This window comes from Canis aureus, chromosome 36 (assembly GCF_053574225.1).
Source record: "Canis aureus isolate CA01 chromosome 36, VMU_Caureus_v.1.0, whole genome shotgun sequence".
In the NCBI taxonomy this organism is placed as follows: domain Eukaryota; kingdom Metazoa; phylum Chordata; class Mammalia; order Carnivora; family Canidae; genus Canis; species Canis aureus.
Genome location: NC_135646.1, coordinates 14,718,958 through 14,744,309, shown reverse-complemented (window position 1 = coordinate 14,744,309; position 25,352 = coordinate 14,718,958). Strand labels below are relative to the sequence as shown.

At 38.7% G+C, this 25,352-nt stretch overlaps 1 protein-coding gene and 1 long non-coding RNA gene across 10 annotated transcripts in view; one reads left to right on the top strand and one right to left on the bottom strand.

Annotated features, from left to right (window-relative positions):
* Positions 1-25,352, bottom strand: part of PLEKHM3 (pleckstrin homology domain containing M3) — a 178,211-nt gene that overhangs the window by 39,415 nt on the left and 113,444 nt on the right. The window contains exon 7 of one of the 5 annotated variants that reach the window (XM_077884732.1): positions 15,410-16,727. The exons of the other annotated variants lie outside the window; for them this stretch is intronic. Coding sequence (XP_077740858.1) covers positions 16,704-16,727 — 24 coding nt within the window. The 3' untranslated portion in view covers positions 15,410-16,703. Of the gene's footprint in view, positions 1-15,409; positions 16,728-25,352 lie in introns of those variants that run through there. 5 annotated transcript variants of the gene reach the window in all.
* LOC144305680 (uncharacterized) overlaps positions 1-25,352 on the top strand; it is a 140,580-nt gene that overhangs the window by 54,542 nt on the left and 60,686 nt on the right. For 4 of the 5 annotated variants that reach the window (XR_013372686.1, XR_013372684.1, XR_013372685.1 and 1 more), the window contains exons 3-4: positions 750-806; positions 7,326-7,376. This is a non-coding gene — a long non-coding RNA (uncharacterized LOC144305680). The remainder of the gene's footprint in view (positions 1-749; positions 807-7,325; positions 7,377-25,352) is intronic. The other variant, XR_013372687.1, reaches the window with a different exon arrangement.

Genomic DNA, 25,352 nt, shown 5'->3' with positions numbered 1-25,352 from the left:
ACTCCAGATCTTGGGGTCGTGAGTTCACCCACATTGGGCGTTTACTTAAAAAGGGGGAAAAAAAAACAAGTAGTATAAGGGATTTTCCTATTTCAAAAAGTTTGTTAAAACCCTACTTTCCCATAATTAACCTTTGAGCTCCTTTTTTTCTTTTTCTAAAGAGAGACAGCACAAGTGGGGGAAGGGGCAGAGGGAGAGAATCTCAAATGGACTCCATGTTAAGCAGAGCCCGATTCAGGCCTTGATCTCACAACCCTGAAACCATGACATACGCTGAAACCAAGAAGCTGAGGCTCAACCGACTGAGCCACCCAGGTGGTCCCTGAGCTCCTTATAATGGCTCAGTGCTGGGAGGCTGGTGTGTAAACAGAAAACTTCTCTGATCAGCTGCCCCCCACCCCTCTCACAGGACTGAAACTTTGGCTAATCAAGCACTTTGCTGCAGGTGGACTATGATGTCACCAATTAGCTATTATCTGAGCCCTTCCCAAAGGTGACAATTTCAACTTAGACTTTGTAAACTATGTGATAATTTAATCTAGTGTTGATATAATTGGGTAGATTAGGGTATGGCCATCATCATTTCCATCAAATTGCATTTTGCTTCCTGCTGGAAACAGTCTCAGGGAATGAAAGAAAAACAATTTCCTTTGGTGAGTGAATGGCAAAGATAAACCCCAGAACACAAATTTCTTATTCAGAAAAATATATGGGATGGGGCCTACTTCAGAGAATTTTTTCTGCACTAGGTAAAGTGCCTCCATGGCCACGACCCCAAGGAACTTCAGAGGAAGCATTTGCAAAGGGTGAGTACATGTATTTATGAGGAAAATGGATTAAAATATTTTAAATCGAGACAGTTCCAGAAAATTCCCATGGTCAGCAGGGTTTTACTTCTCTATTGAGTTAATTAGTTGTATGTCTGAAATAAATCATATTTAGGTCTCTATTGTTCATTTTGGCTCTAGTTAAGATACTAGTGAGTCACTGAAAAGTAAGGAGACTTCCTAAGTGGTCTTTTACACTCAGCTTCCTTACTTCATGTCTGAGAAAACCAAGGCCCCGTGGTGCCGTGAGCTGCTCAAGATCACTCAGCTGATTGGTGGCAGACCCAGAGTCTCCCTGTTTAAGCAACCTTTCACTATTCGAGGAAGGGATACTTCTAAGGGCATCAGAGGTCAGAGAGCAGCCCCCCTGGGTTTGGTTCAGCCTGGGAATTCTGAGGTTCCTGGATGTCTACTGACCTACCATGTATAAACAGAGGATTTCTAAACTGACTCAGTCCCAGCATGAAAGCAAGATGCATTGTCTACATCTCTATCTACATCTACGCACAATTTTGATCCAAACTAGACCTGCCTTTGGCTTACAGAAACACTTTTTTGTCCAACATATTCTCTTCTCGTATAACAATTCTCTTAAATGGTCACATCTTGTGTTGTTTTCTGAATATGGAATATGATTTTGAATACCTCATTATTCTTAGATTACTAGGATATTCACTGGTTAAAGTAATCACCAAATTCTGTGGCAAAAATGGACTTAACATCAAGTTAAACCCTAGCCTACTCACCAAAAGTAGAGAAGTAACTTCGTAAAAGGAGAAGCAACTACAGCTGGAAAGAGCAAAGCAAAACAAAACAACTCCACCTATGCATGTAACGTGGGAGAAATGAAAGAAGTATGCTATTCAGAGAGGGCTCGAGTAGAGACCAATATAAAACATCTTAACAGAAAACAACAAAAGACTCCACACTTGAAGGAGAAAGATATCCGGAGAAATAAAAGCAACATTACCTGATTACGTAAGGATAGGTGAGTGAATGGCATGAACCATTCAAGAACCATTCGCTGAACCAGCGTATGTCATGGTTTCAGGGTTGTGAGATCAAGGCCTGAATCGGGCTCTGCTTAACATGGAGTCCATTTGAGATTCTCTCCCTCTACCCCTTCCCCCACTTGTGCTGTCTCTCTTTAGAAAAAGAAAAAAAGGAGCTCAAAGGTTAATTATGGGAAGGATAGGAGAGACATAAAAGGCCAAAAGAAAGGGAAGGAGAAGTAGGGAAAGGATGGAAACAGGAAAAAAAATTAAGAAATAGTAAGAAGCAAAATTGAAATGGTCACAGAAACAAAGGAGAGAGCTGACTGTGGGCTGAGATGGCAGCGAGGTGGCCAGGTTTCCATCCCAGCCGTGCGTGTCCCCATGAGCTGAGCAACCTTTTGTAAGTCACTTCACTTCTCCGTGCCTCGGCTTCCTCATCCACAGAATAAAGGGATTGCACGAAGTCATTCCAAAGTGAAGGATCAATAAGGGTCCCTCTCAGTTTGAAGATTCTATGATTTTGTGATTAACCAACAGGGAAAACATCAAAAGAAGCTTGTTGAATACCCCCAGGAATGTAGAAAGGGAATATCTGGGGAGATAGATAAAAGGTGAGTTTAACCAGACTAATTAGAAGATACCCAAGGAAATTTTCAAAAGAAGTGAAATAATGTCACCAGCTTTTTATTCCTCTGCTTGCTGAGTGCCATTCAAAGAGGGAGTTAATGCTTTTTAGGAATCATCCCCTCACAGGTGTGCAACCAGATATCAGTTTTCCCGAAGATGTCTGCAAATCCCTTCCTTTCATCAATGCATTTAATTAGTTAAAGTTTAGATAGCACTTACAGACGAAAGGCACAATATAAGTGCTCAAAATTATTATTACTTAACAGCTTTTATGAGACCAGCAATGCCTAAGACTAAATGAGAAACCAAAATTAGTTTCTGGCTAGAAGGTTGTGATCTAATAAATTGCTGGGTTATTGATGTGAGGAAAAACAATCCTGCATATAAACTGAAATAGGTGCTCTTTATTAGCTTGCATGCCATTGTCCTAAGACAGCTGGTAATTTTTCTTCCTTGCCTCAAGGAGTCAACAAGTAGTAAACCACCACTTACCGCACAGTACTGATTATGATTTCATACATCCTGTTTTTCAAGAATATTATCTGCTGTGTTTGTAGCAACTGTATGCTGGACATCTGTATACCCAGGATATGGATTCAAATATATATGGGAACTTACCATACAATAAAAGTGGGGAAAGATAGGTTATTTAATAAATGATGCTGGGGTAACTGGTTAGACATTGTGGAAAAAATACAACTGAATCTCTAACTCATTTCATAAAAGAAGTAACTGCAAATAAATTGGAAGATTTAAATACAAAAAGAAAACCATAAAAGTATTTTAAAACTACAAAAAATATTAGAGAAAAATGTTAGAAAAATATTTATGTGGGGCAAATATTTTATAATCTTAGAAGCCATAAGAGTGATAAATGTGAATATGTAAAATTAAAAAATTAGTAAAGTACAAAATACCACTTACAAAGTGACATGACAAAAACAAACTGGGAAAGATAGTTCCCATTTATATAAAAAAGTGCCAATTTCCTTAATATAGAAAGAACTCTTTTAAACTAATGAGAAAAGACTAATAACATAATTTAAATACAGGTTAATGAAATAAACAGGCAATTTACAAAAACTACAAATGGTGAATAACAAAGATGCTAAACCTTACTTACAATGGAAAAGCATATATAATAGTGTGAAGTTATTTTTTATTTATCAGATTGGCTAGGATTAAAAATATTAATATAGACAATGTGGGTGTAGGAAAATAGGTACTCTTAAGATGCTGAATGGAAGTAAAAACTGGTTTCACCTTTTCAGAAGGCAAGTGGCAGTACTTATCAAAGTACAAAGCACGCCTACCCTTTGACCTGGCAGTCTCATATTAACTAATTTACACTACAGACACAGTCACACAAGTGCTCAGGGAAATATATGAGGATGTTTACTGCAGTATTGGTTCTAGTAGAAAAAGATGCACTGGTTAAAAATTAGGATAACTCTGGGCGCCTGGGTGGCACAGTCAGTTGAACATCTGATTCTTGATTTTGACTCTGGTCCTGAACTCGAGGTTATGGGATTGAGCCCTGCCAAGCACTCTGTGCTAGACAGGGACTCTGCTTGAGATTTCTTTCCTTTTGCCCTTCCCTCTGCTCCAGTGCATGAGCACTGTCTCTTCCTCTCTCTTTCTCTAAAATAAATAAAATACATCTTTAAAAAAATGAAGATAACTGTATACTATGCAGCTGATGAAAAAAGGAGGTAAATCTTTATATGCACTCAATATGCACATAGGCCTGGATGTTCACAGCATATTATTAGGTGAAAAAGGCAAGCTGCAGAAAAATAGTATTGCTTGATCCCTTTTGCAAAAAAATAAAAAATTAAATTAAAAATTAACATTTGTAAATGTGTAGAAATGTCTAGAAGAAGATAGGCCAGCTACAATAATGAAAACTACTTCTGCAGAGTGGTATGTTGGGGGAGAAAAGGGCAGACTTTAAAAATAGAAATCTGTAATGAAATATCAGAATGGGAGATTAAGAAAACAATCCCATTTACAACTGCATTGAAAAGAATAAAATGCCCAGGAATAAGTTTAATCAAGGAGGTGAAAGCCCCACACACTGAAAACTGTAAGACACCAATGAAAGACACTGAAGACACAAAAATGGAAAGATATTCTGCGCTCACGGATTAGAAGAATTAGTATTGTTAAAATGTCCACACTACCCAAAGAAATCTACAGTTTCAATGGAATTCCTACCAAGATTCCAATAGCATTTTTCACAGAAACAGAACAAACAATCCTAAAATTTGGATGGAACCACAAAAGACCCCAAATAGCCAAAGCAATCTTGAGAAGGAAGAACACAGCCAGAAGTATCATGTTCCCTGATTTCAAACTATATTTCAAAGCTATAATAATCAAATCAGCATGGTACTGGCATAAAAACAGACAAACAGATCAACGGCACAGAATAGACAGCCTGGAAATAAACCCACATGTTTACAGTCAACTAATTTATGACAAAGGAGCCAAACATATACAATGGGAAAAAAGTTTCTTCAGTAAATAGTGCTGGAAAACTGGATAGGCACCTACAAAAGAATTGAACTGGATTGCTATTTTATACCATACATAAAAAATTAACATGGATTAAAGATTGGAATATAAGACCTGAAACCAGGGGCACCTGGGTGGCTCAGTGGTTGAGCATCTGCCTTTGGCTCAGGATCCCGGGGTCCTGGGATCGAGTTCCACATCAGACCCCGCAGGGAGCCTGCTTCTCCCTCTACCTATGTCTCTCTATCTCTCATGTGTCTCTGTGTCTTTCATGAATAAATAAAATCTTAAAAAAAAAAAAGACCTGAAACCATAAAACTCCTAGAAGAAAACGTAAGTGGTAAGCTCCTTGACATCAGTCTTGCGAGGATTTTTTTTGGATTTGACACCAAAAGGAATGGCCACAAAAGCAAAATAAACAAGTGGGATTCCATCAAACTAAAAGGCTTCTACACGAAAAAGGAAACCATCAACAAAATAACAGGGCAAACTAGTGAATGGGAGAAAATATCTGTAAATACTATATCTGATAAGGTGTTAACATACAAAATATATAAAGAACTCCCAACAGCAAAAAGGAATCTGATTAAAAAATGGGCAGAGATACACCTTGGCAAGAGGCTGCACTGCCACCCTGGGTTACTTTTGATGTCATTTCCAGGACCGATAGCTCTCTCATCCCTGATCTCTGGAAAAGAGACTGTGTTCACCAAGTCTCCCTATCAGGAATTTACTGATCATCTTGTAACGACCCACACCAGAGTTTCCGTGCAGAGGATCCAGGCTCCAGCTGTGGCCACCAAATAGTTTTTTTGTTTATTGTTTTAAAGATCAGTTGATTTGAGAGAGCACACAGGTGCTCAGGGGGAGGGGGAGAGGGAGAGACTCTCAAGCAAATTCTTGGTGGAGCCCAATGTGGGGCTCAGCCCCAGGACCCTGAGATCATGACCTGAGCTGAAATCAGAATCAGATGGTTAACTGACTCAGCCACCCAGGTGTCCCATCACCCCATAGTTTTATACAAAAAAAATAAAGTGAATTAAGCTTGTTAAAAGAACAAATAGAGGATCTGAATGGACATTTTTCCAAAGAAGACATACAGATGGTCAAAAGGTCCATTAAAGGTGCTCCACATCATTAACCACCAGGAAAATACAAATCAAAATCACAGTCAACTATCCTATTGCATTTAGAATGGCTATTATTGAAAAAGACTAAAAATAACAAGTGTTGGTGAAAATGTGGCATAAAGGGGGAACCCTTGTGCACTGTTGGTGGGAATGTAATTTGGTGCAGCCACTATGGAACATGGTATGGAGGTTCTTCAAAAAATTAAAAATAGAACCACCATATGATTCCACTTCTGGGTATTAATCTGAAGAAAACAAAAATATTAATGAGAAAAGATACCTGCACTCCCATGATCATTGCAGCATTATTTCCAATAGCCAAGATACAGAAACAATCTAAGTGTTCATCAATGGAAGAATAAAGAAACTGCAACACACACAGTTATATTGCCCAGCCATAAAAAAGAGTGAAATCTTGTGACAACATGGATGAACCCAGAGGGCATTATGTTAAGTGAAATGTCAGACAGAAAGACAAATACTGTATGATCTCACAACGTAGAATCTAAAACAACAACAAAACCCGAACCCAAGCTCCTAGATACAGAGAACATGGTGGTGGTGGTTGCTGGGGGTGGTAGTAGGAGTTGGGGGGGGGGTGGTAGTAAGTAAAATAGATGAAGAGAGTCAAAAAGTACATATGTCCAGTTATAAATTAGTTATGGGGCTGTAATGTACAGAATGGTGACTATAACTGTATTATATATTTGAAAGTAGCTGAGAATAGATCTTTAAAAATTCTCACGGGGAGAAAAAGTTTTTTGTTAATTATGTATGGTGATTTATGCTGTGGTGACTATTTCTCAATATACAACAATAGCAAATCATGTTGAATACTTGAAATGATTATGTCACATATCAATCATACCTCAAAAAAAGGAAAGAAATCTATCACATTCAAAGGTGATCATTTCTTAGAAGTAAAAGAGTGGAGAGGGAAGAGAAATTTGAGTGGTAACACTGGGAGAACAAATTAGTGCCTATGTGGATAATGTTTGTAATACAGAGTTAAACTTCCATTTTGAGGTTTGCCAACAGTTTTTTAGCCTCACGCCTGCCTTTCCTGTGCCCCACACCTGGGTAAGCTGATGGGAAGCCCAAGTGTTCTCCCTTTAGCACCTGCAGGAGATTCAAACCACCCAATTTCCTGCTTCCTATGGGAATCCTCACCCAGGCCCACCCCCTAACCGCAATAAAACCCTCAAGCCAGTCTGCTTTCCTCTCTCCAGCCATTTTGGACGTGTTTGAGACTGCTCTGCTTGTCCCCAAGACCTCAATTTGTAAGTAACTAGACGTTTCGTACTTTCAAAATATCTGTATAAAGATTCTGGGTTTTTTTTTTTTATGTTTAAGTAATGAGAGTTAACACCTTTATAGTAAATGTTTAAATTGTTAAAAAAAAATGACAGCTCCACAAAGCAAGGCTTTGGAAATATAGAAGTGAAATTTGCATATGCATATATGTGAACGTTATAAAAATGCAGAAGACTTTCATTTTTTTGGTTTTGTATTGGCCTCTGTTTTCGCTTGTCTCTGAGAATATATTTTTACCAAAGTTCCTGAAAATTGCCTATCAGTCTGTCATGACTGCTTTAGACTTAATGTTTGTATCTAAGGAGACCTATGTGTCTAATCAGAATGTTCCCTGACTTATGGGCGTTTTTAGGTTTTGGAAGGTAACACTGCCCCATTCAATTAGAACGACTTATAAGATATGTGGAGTGTCAATAGCCCTATCTAATACCAGGCAATTTAAGGTCAGGTTTTTGTTTACATAATTATCACCGAATTCTAGACATTTAATCTTATCTCTTTAAATACCTAACTGGGAGTTAGCAAGTAAGCAATCAGGATGCATATTGCATTTTCTACAAAACTTAAATGTTTTAAATGCCCTTTTGCAACTCTGCTTCTTCCTTCCTGCCCTCCCAGAAATGACCTGACCTTAACGGCTCCCTCCCCTGAAGCACATTATTTGATCTTGATCACCTGGCTGGTCCCTAAATTCCAATAGTTTTAAATGGTGTTTTTGTAGTCAATAGGAGGAGAAATAGTATCGATACATATTTTAAATCCATTCCCTAGACATTCAGAGGTCACAGTAGTTCCATACCACCCAGAGCACCGTGCAAGGGAGGTCTGTTACCCAGCTTGAACATTTTTACCACGTAGTTTGGTGTCAACCCAAGGAGAAGTCAGTGTACTGACTCAACTGCCTTAGACTTGGCCTTAAGCAAAAACTGAAAACTGGGATTTTACAACAGGATGACATTCCTAGATAAGATCAGGTTCATAGAGAAAAGCATTTTGAATAGCAGGCCCACATGTGACATGTTCAGAGTTTTGGCAAACTCTAAATGGAAAAGGCTCCTAAGAAAGGAAACCCTGTTAAATAGCCAGTTTTTCAAAGGCAGATCATCTGTGCTCTGGTCCCCAGCATCCAACCTCCTCCTGCACACCACCCTGCTAGTCTGCCTTCCTCTCTTCCAGCATCCTTATGCCTCTAGGCCAGAAGAGAAATGACTCTTCTGTAGTCATTTACTATGGCCAGTAGCTCTAGCAAAGGGAAACTAGCAAGCAGGTCAGAGTTTTATAGGAGTTGTTGAGGTTTTGGTTTTCCCTGGGCTCTCTGTTCTTCAGGAGCATAGGTAATTGTAAAAGGATTTTACTTCATTCCTCTGTTTCTCTTTTATTTTTTAAAATTCATTTTATTAATTTCTTTTTAGTGAAGAGCACTCAGCTAATTGGGACTCCAGGCAGTTGTAGAGTAGCTCAGGTTAACTGGGACAAGATGCTTCACTGGCTGTATTTTTATTTTATATATGCATATGTAAAAAAATATATATAATTAAAAATTTGTTTATATATAAATGTATGTGTATATATAAAAGATAAATTTATATATATTTAAATTGAAGCATTTATAAGGTAAAGTGCAAAATATCTATATTTAAATATATATTTATATATTTTTATATTATAAATATTTATATACAGTTAATTGAGGTATCATATAAGGTAAAGTGCACAGATCTTAGGTACAACTCAATGAATTTTTAATCATGTGTGTGGAACTACTATTGTCCTACCCTGCTCTCTTGCCCTCCAGTCCCAACCATGCCAACCCAATCTCTATGCCATCACCAGAAGGATCTTACTAAAATATAATATGACCAAGTGATAAAAATGACATGAGCTGTTGCACCACCGCCAGAGCAGTGACTGCTTAATCTGTGCCTGTCACTGCCCTAAGTTTTTTTTTTTTTTAAAGATTTTATTTATTTATTCATGAGACAGAGACAGAGAGAGAGAGAGAGAGAGGCAGAGACACAGGCAGAGGGAGAAGCAGGCTCCTCGCAGGGAGCCAGATGTGGGACTCAATCCCAGGACTCCAGGATCACACCTGCTGGGCTCAAGGCAGGCACTAAACCGCTGAGTCACCCAGGGATCCCCTGCCCTAAGCTTTTGAATTCATTTTTTTCTTTAAGCTAATACAAGTCAAGCACTTGGAACATTTGCAGGCACTCAATGAGCGTTAAATAAATAACTATTATTATGCACGGGAACCTTAAAAGGTCAATATTTTTATGATAACCAATTTGTAGGTGATAAAATTGAAGCTTATAAGGCTTATGTCCAAGGTCACCCAGCTTGGATGTATAGAGTAGGGAGCTGGATTCCCAGAGCCCCGTGCTAACCACTATACTTCAGAATGTTCCTAGAGTTGGTATCTCTTTTTTTTAAAGATTTATTTATTTATTTGAGAGAGTGTGCGCACACACACATGCATACGAGTGGAGAGCAGGGCAGAGGGAGAGAATCTTCAGACTCCCTGCTGAGTGTGGAGGCTTATGTGGGGCTTGGTCTCATGACCCTGAGATCATGACCTGAGCTGATACCAAGAGTTGGACGCTCAACCAGCGTTGAGCCACCCAGGTGCCCCCAGCTGGTATTTCTTTAATGAAAACCCCTTGAAACTTCCTCAGGCCCTACAAGAGAAGGTCTCAACTCCTTAATATGCCCTATAAGGTCTTCCCACAAGCTAGGTACATCCTATCTTTCCAAATTTGCTTCTAGTTTTTATCTACTGTGTATCCATCTCCTGCTATCATAATGCCTAGCTACCTCATCATTCCTTGAGACACTTTTAATTTTAATAACTATTTATTGCTATACTCATGTATGTGTCTGGATGCTTTCTATATTTATGTCCAATTCTTACTGCTGCCGACCAAAATAAGTAATATCCTATGCATTTTACAGGTAAGTAAATGGAGCAGAAAAATTCAGGGGCTTGTCTCATGGTCAGAGAGCCAATATGCACCATAGCTGGAGTTTGAACTCAGGCCTGTATGATGATTTCAGTGCCTTGTCCTGCTCTTGTATGTGGTCCAACTGTCACCTAGTTTCTAAGGCATTTTTGCCACCACTGGCCATATTGTGCTCTCCTGCCTTCCACAGATGTAAACAGATTGCTTGTTAAGGAAATTAATGTTCCATTCCCACTTTGGGCCTTTCCAAGTGCATACAACCTTTGCATTCAAAAAGCTGAAATGGAATATTTCTGGAATATTCCTACTGCAGTCCCCAGAACCAAACATTTAAATGGCAACCTTGTCCAAACACAATGGCAAGTCTTTTGACCAGATGAGGTTATGGCTTAATGGCATGAACCTAGAGGGCAGAGGAGTTGCTGCCAGTTAAACACCACATGCACTTTAGCAGGGCCTCCAGGGGATGTGTGATTCATGAACTCCTGGGACATGTACAATTCCTGAGGGATGAGCTAGTCAGCTCTCCAAACATGAGGACAATGGACGATGAATTCTGTGGGCAGCCAGAAAGGCCAGAGTGGGCAATTTTTGAACTGATCTTGAAAAGCATTTTATCATTGGAATAGCAAAGATTCTTGTTGATTATGTAGAATAAAAAAATATTGAAGCATCTGAACATTTGGTATATGTTCAGCTCCTTCTGTACCTCAAAAATGAATATTAATGTGCAGTCTGTAAAAGTCTCATAAATTGACAGGAAGTGCCTGACTCTGCAACTGTCTCCTGACAAGTTTTGGCAGCATTTGATTGTGATCATTCAATCATACTTGTATTTAAGATTATAAAATAAGTTAATTCCTTAAAAAAAAAAAAGATTTATTTATTTATTTTAGGGGTGTGGGGTAGAAGGATAGGGAGAGACGCAATCTCAAGCAGATTCCATGCTCAGTGCAGAGCCTGATACAGGGCTCGATCCCACAACCCTGAGATCATAACCAGAACAGAAACCAAGAGTTAAACACTCAACTGACTGCACCACCCACATGTCCCTAAAATAAGTTATTTAGTTTATTAATCTTACATAAATTTAAACTACATGTGCTTCTTTTTAAGTCCCAAGCTAAAAATTCTCACTGTTAAGAAAAAGTATAGGACTTCAACTTGGAATCAGTACAATTATTAAAATAATTTATAAAGTAAATTGGGTTGACAAAGTGATTCCAAAGTTGATCTGGAAGGATAAAGGGGTAGTTATAAGAAAGACAATTTTGTAAAACAAGAATATGAGGATATATTTGTGCTATTAGATATGAAAAGATCATAAAATTCATTCAAATGATTGGTACTGGTGATTTGAATTACTACTGAGAAAATAGAAGTGATTGCTCAGAAATAGACCCCAGGACACACATGTAATTAGATTATCATGAATATGGAATCAAAAGTCAGCATGGAAAGGACAGATTATTTAAAAAGGAGCTGAAATGACTGCTTAATCATTTTTTTGGGAAAAACCCTAAATCTTCACTTACACCATGAAGAAAAATAAATCCCAGAAATTAAACTACTAAATGAATACAATTATTTTAACAGAAGAAAATGCAAATTATTATTTATCTGCTTCAAACATGGAGAAAGGGTTTGTAGGATTTAAAGCCACAGAAATAAGTGACAAAGGGGAAAAATGAACATATCTGAACTCATAAAAGTTGGAAACTTATGTTTCTCAAAACATTATATATAAAAATGGCAAACAAAACTAGGAAAAATATGACACCTAATGTAACCTAATGTATATGGAAATCATGCAAACTAACTGAAAAAATAGCCTGTCCTCAAACGGGCAAAAGATGTAGTTTATTTTTTTTTAAATGTAGCAATAAACATACAAGAAATGTTTAGCTTCCCAAATAATAAATAGATATGCAAAGTCAAACAATGATAAAGAATCTCTTTTTGGTTCTAAAATTATGAAAGGTGTGTCTGTCTGTCTGTGTGTGAGCACTCATGTGTCTAAAATAACAATGGCTAATTCTCCAGGGATCTGAAGGGAGAACTTGCCATGTTGGCAGGTATTGATTTAGTAAACTGTATCCAGAGCTTTTAAAAAGTTCAAACCCTCGCTATAATAATTCCTCTTCTGAATTTATCTTTAATCAGAAGCTAAATGATTTTATACAAGAATGTATATCTTAGTATTTATTTATAATATAAATTGGAAATCACTAAATGTCCAATTAAAAGGAAAAGGAGTAAACTATAACAATGGAATTTTCTACAAGAAGACAAAAGAGCTAGTGCCTCTCTGAAGATTATTTAATAAGCCAAAGCAAAATAATTTAGATACTAAAGAATAAGCCACATTTTATACCTAATACATGCATAGAAAAGAACTAGCCAGGGGTGCCTGGGTTAAGCATCTGCCTTTGGCTCAGGTCATGATCCCAGGGTGCTGGGATCAAGCCCCGCATGGGGCTCCTTGGTCTGCAGGGAGTCTACTTCTCCCTCTGCCTGCTTCTCCCCCTGCTTGTGCTCTATCTAGTCTCTGACAAATAAATAAAATCTTTATTTTTTTTTAAAGATTTTATTTATTCACGAGAGGCAGAGGGAGAAGCAGGCTCCATGCAGAGAGCCCGACGTGGGACTTGATCCCGGAACTCCAGGATCACGCCCTGGGCGGAAGGCAGCACTAAACCGCTGAGCTGCCCAGGGATCCCCTAAATAAAATCTTAAAAACAAAACAAAACACAACAAAAAACCAACTAGCCAAATGTGTACCTAGTTGTTATCTGTGGTGCTGGGCTAATGGTAACTAATGAAAGTAGCAGCAGCTGACCTTGGCTAGGTATGTGATCTCATTTAATCCTCACATCATCATTAGATCTTGTTTCCCCCACTGTACGTGAGGATGCTGAGCAGTGACCTGGGACCTCAAACTCCGGTCTACCAAGGGCTGGGATCTGAACCTCTCTGCCCTGCTGCCTGATAGTTATTTTCTCCCTAGTGACTTTTTGTACTTCCAGATTTTCTGACATGAATATACTTTAATAATCTGGGGAAAAACACAACCTTTAAAAAAGTGAATTGGGGCCAAGAAGCCCTTGGAAGTCTAGTGTTCTGTCCCATGACAGCCTGTGGTATGAGAGACTGTGCCATCAGTGAGTCCTTCCACTCTTGCCCTTGGCTCTGGATTTTCCTTCTTCAATTTCCCATCCCTTTCTCCTTTCCAGTATACATCATGGAGTCACTTGGTGATGATGGGAAGCCCTTGGTGCGTGGAGGTGCCATTCCAGGGCTGGTCTTGCCTACTCATTTCCTTTCCTCTGCCTCTCTCTTTTCCTTCCCTTCTGCCAAACCTTAGACTTCCTAGCACTCCCTGGGAATAAGCCTGATTCAAGGTTCTGGTTTAACAAAACAAAACAGGGTATCCTGGGGTTAACTCGGCCTTTCACAGTTCTATGATTAAATTGCATTTTTCAGTGGTTCTGCCTTTAAACTCAAACCCTTTTAAAGAGAAATTTAAGGAGAGCAAAACATAGGAAACAGTGCCAAATGCCAATAACATATTTTAGTCGTTTGGGGAATGGGCAGCTTTAGAAACCGCAAATTCCCACTTATGCAAGGGCTACTTGAGCTTTTTTCTTTATTGCTTAGTGACAGAAGCCTGGCTTTAGACCATGGTCAGAGTTGTTCTCCCTTGTTTTCTTTGTCTCTCTTCCTCTGAAAACAGTTATAAAAGGCCTGAGTTATCACAATGAGAGTTGCCTAAGCCTAAAGCTCTAATCAAATAACAAAAATCATTTTCCACTGATGTAGGTTGTTCAGACTAAAACGCAGATCCAAGTCTGTCTTGGTACCTGTTCCACCTGTTCAGCAAGCTGTCCTTACTGAACCCTGCACTCTAAGCTTGGGAGGCTCCACACGTGTGACTTCACTGCCAGTTGGCAAGGCTTTGGTACCATGTGCTCAGCTAGGTGTTCTGTCTCCTTTCTCCCAAAGAAAATGATGGAAGAGGAAGATATGAATATTGCTCTGTGATTATGCTGTCCCAAACCATAGATGGCACAATATTAAATGGAAAGAATCCCAGAGAGCTCCCTTCTGTGACTATCTGGGACTATGAACCCAAGCATCAGAGTCCAATGAGGTCAGCTCCCACCGTTAGAGCTAGATTATGGTGTGGCCCAGCCAGTCCCAGGACATGAATTGGTGAATTGCACTATGTTATCACCAAATACATTGGAAATAAGGTGCCAGTGAGCTCATGTTTCCATAACTACTTCTCAAATTACTGGTAAATGTGAACTAGTCCCTCTAGAGGATAAGTAGATAGCAGTGAAAATTTGAAAGACTTTTTAACATATTGAGTACTGAGCATTTTGGTGGTAAACACATGTACAGAGAAATTGTAAGCCAGAGAAAGCCTCTCAGTATGAAGCAGCTGACAGTCACCTGAGCAATCAATTAACATGAGAGCAAAAGATTAGTTTCGTTGCATAAGTCAGTTAATTGATTCTGTAAGAACGGCAAACAAAAATCAGATAAGAACTATAAAGTTGGAAAAAGATACAAATATCTTCAAAAAAACAAAAAACAAACAAAACAAAACTAGCCGGGGCACCTGGGTGGCTTAGTTGGCTAAGCATCTGATTCTAGATTTTGGCTCAGATTTTATGATCTGTGGGTTGTGAGCATGGTTCTGGGCATGAAGCCTGCTTAATATTCTCTCTTTCCCCCTCACGCCCTCACCTCCTCACTCCTGTGCTCACTCTCTAAAACAACAAACTAGCCAATTAAATCTAGCAACATATAAAAAGATATCACTGACCAATTGGGATTTATCCCAGGAATGCAAGGATGGTTTAACATCTAAAAATCAAACAACATAATAGACCATATTAATAGAATAAAAGACAAAAATCACACGATCATCTCAATAGATACAAAAAAAGCATTAGACAAAATCCAACATCTGTGGTAAAAATCACTTAACAAACTAACAAGGGAACTTCTTCAGTTATAGGCTATCCAAGAAAAACTCAGGTAAAGCATATTTAATGATGAAAGACCAAACATTTTATGAGATTAGAACTAGACAAGAATGTCTATTCTCAACACATCTATTCAACATTTCACAGGAGGTTCTAGCTAGGACAATTGGCCAAGAAAAAGAAAAACGAATCATGACAAGATCTGGTATATGAAAAAGTTGGAAACATTTTGCTGACATAAAAGCCAGGAAAAAAAAAAAAAACCCACCAACTTTTAAGTATATTTTGATCAGGACTTTGTAATTATATCCATGTATGTTGCTTGTACTCGTGGAGAGGCTGTGACTAACATTATCCAGTTGAGAGTTATGGAAACACTTATTAAGGGATCCCATTCCAAATAAGTTAAAAAGTTAGCGCTACTGTTAGAACATGTACTAAATTCTTCATTTTCAACGGAAGTGTATTTTTATTGATGATCAGCTTCTCTCCCTCCTTCCCTATCTACTAAGTATATTAAATACTCTTTGACCACATATTGAAAGTATGTTTAAAGAGTACCAATCAGTAAGATGCCAAATTATTAGCCTACTTGGGCATCCACATATTTTAGACTGGCCCTGCTTTCTGCAGGTTCTGTGGGTCATGACTACTCCTAAGAGAGAAAAAGATAACGTTAGTCAGATAGGCTATTCCAGGTCCCCTTGTAGTGGATCATGAAAGACTCCATATGGACAATGGGGCAAGCCTTTGCCATCTGTTGCTGAAACTTAGGTTACTGGGCACATGAAAATGGGAATCTGCTTGTCTCTCTACAAAGATCCTTTAAGGTACAAGGAAAGCCATATAAGGGATAGCTCTACTCAAACATCTTACAGTTAGTGAAATAAAAATATGAAACCCAGTGATATCCACCAAGTCTACGGAGTGATCCAGGGGCCTGGGAATGTCTCAGGTCTGAGAGCTGACTAGTTTCTATTTGCTTCCTTAGAGCATTGACTATGGCCGTGATCCTGGTGATTTGGGGTTGCTGGCCAATGCTGGTCCTTGAATTTGTCAGTGCTTCCCTGGCTCAGACCTATCCTGACAAATCATCTTAAATTTTGCTAGAGTCTTTGAACTTTGCTTCTTGTCTGTGCTTTGGCTTTATAATTAAGTCTTCCAACTCCAGTCTCCTTGACATTGGGTATTTGGGGCCTCCTCTCCCTTTTACAACTCTTTTTGCATTTCCAAATGGACTTCTAGATCAACTCTGAAATCTCGGGGTAAAATAGTGTGTTGGTCAAAGCATGAAATGAAAAAACAGAAAAATGACTTTTCTTCTTAAATATGTCCAAGATTTTTAGCTTCTCTGTTCTTCTGAGTCCTAGAAACAACAGCAGCAACATTAAAAACAAAACAAAACAAAAAACCCACGTAAGTATTTCTCAATTGCGCTCTGAACTTTCCACTTTGGAAGTGCAAAATGAAATAAACATTTTAGCAAATAAGAGTATTCCAGTGGATTGGTTGCTCATAGTAACTATTTCAGAGATACACCATCTTTCAAAAAATATTTTATCAATAATTAGCATTGCAGTCCTGATAAGAAAATATAAATCTAGAGAACAGACATGAGAGAATTTCACAAGCAGGATCTCTTTAATAATTTCCCTGAAGAAAATGCTTGAATGCACTTTAGAAAGAGTTTGGCATGATTCCATATCACCCTTCCTGAAGTACTCAAGACTGCTAGGCAATGAAGAGGAATCAATCATACCATGAATAGTAACTGAGCAATGGCACCCAAATTTCATGTTTTCTGAATCAATATTTTTAATGTTTTTACTTTTCCCAAGGATGTTAAAGACCAATCTATTGAATATCACTATCATTTCACAAGAAAGTAATGGCATTTTAAAACTAAAAAAGTAGAAATCGTATGATTTCAGTAAGAAAAAATTAAACCTATGGGGTGGTATTAAAAATTCACCACATTTTATTATTTTTCTCCCTTCTTTATGACCTGGCAAAAGCTCCATCCCAGATGAGCCCTCAATCCATGGAGGAAAGGTGGGGAGCTTTTTGATAAGAGCACCAAGGAATCTCACTCAATGTTTGCCAAAACCACTGCTTTAAAGTGAATGAACTTCAAAATGGAAGAATCAGGACAGTGTTTCCCAAACTTCAGTCCTGTGAAAACACTTTCACAAACATTGTCATAGCTGCATTCCACCTATGTTATTTACTTAATGCTTTATTTAAACAAAGTCATTTGTTTACTCAAGTAAGTTTGTTTAAAAATGAAAGCTTTATATGAATACCATAAATGGAAGCCAGTATCCCTTGCCATAAAATCAAGATAACACAATTGGCTGGAAGACTGAGCCTGCTGCCAACTTTTTTTTTTTTTTTTTTTTAAACAAAGTTAGCAGGTGTTAGGGGTTCAAGTCACAGCAGCACCAGAATAAATCTTTGTTTAATTTAACCTCAAGGACAGAAAGAGAATTGAGAATTGAAGGGAACAATTTTCTCATTATGCAATTAAACATCATTTCATGACATGTCCAAGTACTGTCTAAGGCCATCTCTTGGACCAACCAATTTCATTTTGATAGAAAATCCATGGAATCAGATGTGTCTTTACAGTAATTAAAAACACTGGCTAACCTGGCCATCCTCAGTTCAAATTCTGAGACTTTTCCATGTACTAGCTGGTGACTTTGAGCTAGTTATTTACCTGCTCTGCCTAAGGTTTTCATCTAAGAAATGGACATAACAGTAATACCCACTTCACAGGTTGGTTGTGAGGATAAAATGAGTAGATAAATGTATAGCTCTTAGAACTGTAAATAGCAAATTAAGCACTCAAAAATGGGGCACCTGGGTGGCTCAGTTGTTGAGCATCTGCCTTTGGCTCAGGGCATGATCCTGGGGTCCTGGGATGGAGTCCTGCATTGTGCTCCCACAGGGAGCCTACATCTCCCTCTGCCTATGTCTCTGCCTCTCTCTCTCTGTGTGTCTCATGAATGAATAAATAAAATCTTTAAAGACCCCCAAAAATTGTTATTCTTAATATCCCACACTTTGAGGAATGGCAAATTAGGATACTGAAGGCCTATTGTAAGCTCTATGAGGCAAAGAGTAATATAGTAACATATTTCTGGAAAGAACAGATAGCTAGGGAGTAAGAATGACCATTCTTTTGATAATGTGAATTAAATTATTAACTTTAAAATTAAATTTTAATTTTTTATTAACTTTAAATTATTAACTTTGTACACATGTGTCTATGGCAATTTATTGCTCATTGGTTTGCTACCTTCCATGCCCCATTTTCTTGGCTAAGAGCATGGCAGAGTGGTGTATTTTTGCCTTTAAGGCCTAGTACACAATGCCTTTGACACAGAAAGGTCACGCCATACAGAAAGGCTTTGGGATTTTAACTCTGAAGTCACTACTTAGGTAAACAAGGCTGTCTAAATATATGAGGTTTTTAATTTTGAAATCAATGTCCCCTCTATTTAGAGTAAACAACAGAATTAACATAGGATTTGACCCTCAGAGTGGCTACACGTTATGATTTAATTCACATTGCGAAATATAGTAAGGGAGGACTTACTCATCACTAAATCATCAAATAAATAAGCTAACATCAAAAAGCAGTCGTTCTAGGGGGCTCCTGAGATGGATTAGTTGGTCCTGAACAAGAAAGACATATATTAACATATCCTAAGCTGTTGCCTTTCATGTGTTTCATCCCTTTTGTCCCTGGAACTATATTTAGTACAGAGGGAACAACAGTGCTGCTAGGGCAGTCAAGTAGAAAGAGAGGGTATTAATTTAGTAGATCTTGGTCAAGGTTACATAGGGCAAGAGATAGTGGATAAGTACATGTTGAGTTAGACTACAATATAAGGTCATTTGGGAATTTATAGCAATCCCCAGACCCTGTATTGGGTCTACCTTGATGGTGGGCCTCGTTCAGAAGGATCTGGATTTTTAAAGTATTTGTCTTCTTCAGTCCCTGTCCATTTGCCAAGGAGGGACTGTTTCTTCTACCTCTAGAAGCTGCTTCTTGGTAACACCTTTATTGCTTCTTCCTCCTCTCAGCTCTGGCTGTTTCTTCTTCCAGTGTCCCAAGTTGAACGCTTTAGCTTTTCCCTTTTGCTGCCATCATCTCCCATTTGTAAATTGCCTCCCTTTATGCTACAGACCTCTGAATCTCTAGGCTTTTCTTTTGATCAGGCCAAGTCCTTATGCTCATTTGCTCTGCTTTTTCAGGAAGGTTGCTCAGCTTTTCTGTTGAGTTTTGCATCAAACATTAACTATTCTTTCTTAAAAATATTATCTGTTCTTTCCCACTGCTTTTCTTCCTACACTGTCAAGGACTGTTTGTAAATTCCTTCACTCTACTTATTATGTCTGTAAGCAATAGAATGTTCCAGATGCTGGAAGTCACATGAAGCCATATCTTCTTTTTTTTTTTTTTTTTTTTTGAAGCCGTATCTTCTAATCTTCTAATTTCTTTCTGCACCTCTTCCCTAGGACCTACTCCTTTTAGAAAGCTTATCTTGAGTACTTTAGGGGAGACATGAAAAACAGAATAAACTCAGATGCAATGCAGTAAATTCCTTTTCCCTTCCTTTACTGAGTTTGCATTTGGTCCAGGTAGCTAATGGAAAAGAGTGCCCAGGGGCGCATGGCTGGCTCAGTGGAGCATGCAACTCTTGATCTCAGGGTTGTGGGTTCGAGCCCCATGCTAGCTGTGGAGTTTACTTAAAAAAAAATTTATATATATAATATATATGTATATAAAAAGAGTGCTCAAAGTTGGAGCTCAATAAGCCTTAACTACTAGCAGTGGCTCCAGCTTTTAGTGAGCTCTATACCTTATCTATAAATGGTAAATGAACACTTGTGGATCTGATTACTTTATAATGATCTGAATAGGTCATTTGTCAAAGTATAATACTGTCCTAGAAATGTCACTTTATGACCAAAATAAGGAGCAAAGTTTCCGTATACATTTATGCAGAACCCCCAGTATGCCAGGGGTTGCTGCAAGTGCTGGGGATACTGGTGAACAACTCAGGCAAGGGCCCAGCTCTTCTGAAGCGATGACTTCCTCTGAGTATTTAAAGACCAAGGAAAACTACTGGAATCATACTGGTCAAGGAAACCAGGTTAAAACCGTCCTATTTAAGGAGGAGTAAACCAATTCGTTGGTGGATATGCCACTATGTTAACAAAAGCTCCACCTCCCTGAAGTAGGATACACATTTAAGAGTGGGCAGGTTTAAAAAAAAAAAAAATCCTAACCCAACCCAAAAGATAATGGGAATCATCTGTTCTGTTCTCATGTGCAAACCTATAATTTATGGAAAGATGGGAAAGAGAAAGTCCCTGAGGAGACCTAGCCAAGTTCTGTGGTGAAAATTCAACTGTATTCAAAGCTCAGACTGGAAGAGGTGGGGGTGGAGAGGAGCAAGAAGCCGCAGTAAAAATAACATGTCTTGAGGCAGCCAGCTCCTTTTCTTTTCCCCGATTCCAATGCCATTCCTGGGCTGTCCCTGGACCAAGCTGCCTCCGTCCCTTGCTCCTGCCACCCCAGCCCTTCCCCATTCACAGGTTATTAATTTTTCCTCTGTGTTTTTCATTCATTTTTTTAAAGAATTCCAAACTAGTTTGTAGTAATCATTAATTCTGTCACAAGGTAAGGTCAGCAGTATAAAGTATAGGGCAATTTAGGAACCAGGTAGTTAACATCATGTGAGAATGTGTGTTAATGAAACAGCAGGAATTTTCAAATTATGGAAAGGAGACCATTTCCTTAAACACATAACCACGTATAATATATATTTGTGCACACTTACAAATAAAGTGATTTACTACCAAGAATATACTGTAAGACCTGATAATAGAAAAGTCTATCATTCTTAAATGCAATGTTACTGTCATTATCACCCCACCAAATTCTGATTTTTATCTCTTTATCATCATGGCTACATGTTGTCTTTTTTGATGCTATTATCACTGCTTTTTTGGCTAATTTTTACTTCAGAAACAGTATTATAAATATTATAAAGCTATGGTTACTAATAAGTCAACTATTTTATTTTTATTTTATTTTATTTTTTTGGGGGGGGGGGGTGGGCAGAGGTCGGGGAGAGAGAATCTTAAGCAGGCTCCATGCCCAGCACATGAGCTCGATCTCACAATGCTGGGCTGAAATCAAGAGTTGGATGCTTAACTGACTGAATCACCCAAGTGTTCCTCAATTATTATTTTAACTGTATTTTTTAAAATGCCAGTATTAGTGATTTCCACTGGGCCATTTGAAAAAGCATTTTTATTGTACTTAATTTGCTCACATATTTCAATAAAATTTCAATATATATATGTTTTATTGGCTCCCTTATCAGCCATGTGAGGTAAATTATTATCCATGTCAGAGATTGAGAAATTGGGGCCAGCTAAACTAGAAAAGATTGGTGGTAGTGGTGGAAGGAGGATGTGAAATATATATTAAATTGTCCAGGCAGGGAATCCCCATTGTAACATTTCAGTTTCTAATGTCTTTTAAAGTGTTCTTGCTATTCATGGATAGTTTTCACTGTTAGAATAAAACAGAGAAAGAAAGCACCCCTGGTCATAGGGTGCATGATCAAGCTTCACTACAGTGTGTAAATCAACTGAACTTTGTTAATATGACTGTGAGGGACTTCTAACAACAGCACTCCTAGAGTATTTGCTATATGCCAAGCTATTCCCCAGAGCACTTGACCTATTTGTGACTCCCTTAACCTCACAACCTTATGAGGTAGGTACTTTAATAATCCCCACTTTACAAATAAGGAAACTGAGGCATAACAAGTTAAAGTGATTTGTTCAAGGTCACACAGCAGGTAAGGGGTGCGGCTAAGATGCAAGCCCAGGCTGTCTGGCTCTAGACTCCACGTCCAATCATTACACTACACTGCCTTTCAGAGAGCGTGCTACAGTTAAACAATAGACTGTGGTTATTTAAAGATTTACTTGAAAATCAGTTGTCCAGACTCAGGACTAAGCAGTCCTACAGAAAAACAAAAGATTAATGGTAGTGAGATCTTCAGTTCACACTTATGCAATAACATAGCTTGAATTCATGCATAGCTCCTTTTGAGTACATTCTCATCCTTATCTTCCTCTTCCAGTAACTGACTCATTCATTCACTCCATATTTATTAGGCACTTCCTCTTGCCAGGTATTGTTTTTACTAGTGGAATCTAGGATGGATAAAGACTTGCATTCAACATTGAATTTCCCACTTAATGAATTTTTCTTTTTCTTTTCTTTTCTTCTTTTCTTTCTTCTTTTTTCAACCCAACATGGGGCTTGAACTCACAACCCTGAGATCAGAAGTTGTATGTTCTACGGACTGAGCCATTCAGGCACCCTTTGTGGATTATTTTTAAATGCCCTTACAAACTCAGGTAACATTTTAATACCTAACCTGGCAACTAGGCAGATGCACCAGATCCTATATATGAGGGGTTGCTCATTTTTTCCTAAATATATCTCCTGTCCACTCAGAGGACCCCTTCAGGATACTAGATACTACTGCCCATCTAGAATATGTGTCTTGTCTTACACATTTTGAATCCAGTGCATCACAGTACATAGTACCTAGCACTTAAGAAATTTTTATTTATTTATTAAAATTTTTTTTTTTATTAAAGATTTTTATTATTCATGAGAGAGAGAGAGGCAGAGACACAGGTAGAGGAAGAAGCAGGCTCCATGCAGAAGCCTGACATGGGACTCCATCCCAGGTCTCCAGGATCATGCCCTGGGCCAAAGGCAGGAGCCAAACCATTGAGCCACCCAGGGATCCCCTTAAGAAATTTTTAGAAGGTCGTGAAATACAGTCCCTAAATTGAGGAGTGCTGGTGCTTTCCTGAGGTGGTCATGATCATTTTTTTTTTTTTTTTTTTTTTTTTAAAGAAGCTAGTATTTTATTGTGGTAAATGTATATTTACCATTTTGGGGCATATCTCATAATCCCTTTTGATTGGTTATACCTCATTGATTACTTTTCAGAATACTGCAACTTCGCCTCCGCTGTTACCCACTTTGTGGGTAATAAAAGGTAATAAAGTCTCACTTCAGACAATTAGTTGGTTTCCCTAATTAGCACAGCCAGCCCCATTAGTACCGTAGGAAGAGAGGACTTCAGTCCCTGTGATGCCCCTTCCCACCCTTGATGGATTCAGAAGCTAGCTCCAAGGTCTGAAGTTTCTTTGCCTTCCTCATCCTAAGTAGCTGAAGCAACTTGTCTCTCCACCCCTTTCATTATCCCATTCTGTCCACCATCAGTGGGGTGGAGACTCACAGCTTATAAGTGTGCTGAAGAAAACCCCAGAGGCAAGAAACGAGAATAACTTGCTCGTGCTAACAAAACAAACCAGAATACACAGCAGGGGCCAGGACCTCACAGTAGCTGGCTTCCAAATCTTTCCTTATCCCAAGGAGACAGACTGCCTGCCTCTCTATTCTAAGCTCAGGCAATGTGGCTTAAGCAAACTCATAGAAGGAACTCAAGCCTCAAGATCCATTTTCAGCTTCTCCCAGATCCCAAATGTGCCTTTTTATCCTTATTCCATCTTGCCCAGCCAAACGTGAAAGCCTGTGTAAAGACCATTACATGTCTCGCTTTGAAAGGACTTGAATGCCCTTATGAACTAGCTCCTGGCTGAAATCTTTGGTCCCATGGAGACAGAGAAAGCAGCAGCCAGTTGGAAAACAAAAAAAGAGTTGTTATCTTTATGTCAAATTAAACTCAGATCTGCTTAATATCTTGGCCAACTTATGCCACAACTATTTTGGCCCTTTCCGCTACCCCAAAGCCTTTTGTGGCCAAAATGTACCATTGTGCTGCTGTTTGACACTGTGTGCCAGCAGGCTTCTGTGCCAAAGCCAAGTAACACCCTTCCTTCTTTGGGTTGTGGGGTAGCAGGGGAGGGTTTCTAATTCCTTTTGTGACCACTGACTAAGAGCTGAGTGGTCAACAATTTGGTAAATTATATACACACCTAAAATGTCAGCTGCATCAGATTTTTGTTCTCTGTTGTTCCAGTAGCTGAAAGGAACCTTTAGGCCGAAGGCAATTCTAGGAGAGTTAGGTTTTCTAACCACATTCTTTGGGAGGAATGGTAGCAGAACTCTAGGCACACAGGATCCTAAGCAGCAAAGAATTATCTTTGATAAGGATATATACCAATGATTCAAACCAATGGCAAGGAATGGGAATTCAAATTAGCCAGTTACGAACACACACACAAAGAGAAAAAGAAAGAAGCTCTACCACAAAAGTCCTTTTTGGAAGCAGACTAGCTAAATACATAAATATATAAACACACTGACACAGGTCAGCCCTAACTATGAATGTAGAATATGCTAAGTCCAATCCTTTAAAAAACAAAACAAAAAGGAAATTCATAGTATCATAAGTCCATATGCAATTAGCATGTTCTCCCTTTGGGACTATAATATATTCTGTGCGCTATTCAGTTTTTTCTGGAATTTTGCTGTTTTTGACGACTCACCGGATTGGACAGAATGAAAATATTTTGACCACCATGGCAGTGGTTGAAATTGACCTGTAAAAATTTTAGATGCCGTGGACTATTTGGGGGGGAATCTGGGCCTGACCACTATGATCACAGCATCTATACTGACTCTCCTGGGCACTGGAATTTTTACATATGTGGTGCTGGTACTCTGAGGCTAGTGATGGGTATAATTTACATAGCTCTGTTCCCCTCTTTGCCTTCTATTCCCTCCTTCTACCCAGTGGTAAGACTTGGTGGAGCTTCAGCCACGTAGGGCTTTGCCTTGCTGCCAGGTAGATCTAGGATGTCTCTAGAAATAATGTTAGTGCTGGCGGGAAATAGTACAATGTAGTGGTTTCAAGTTTGTGCCCACTGGAGTAGGGAATCCTTCAACAGCAGGGGTAGGGACACCTGGGTA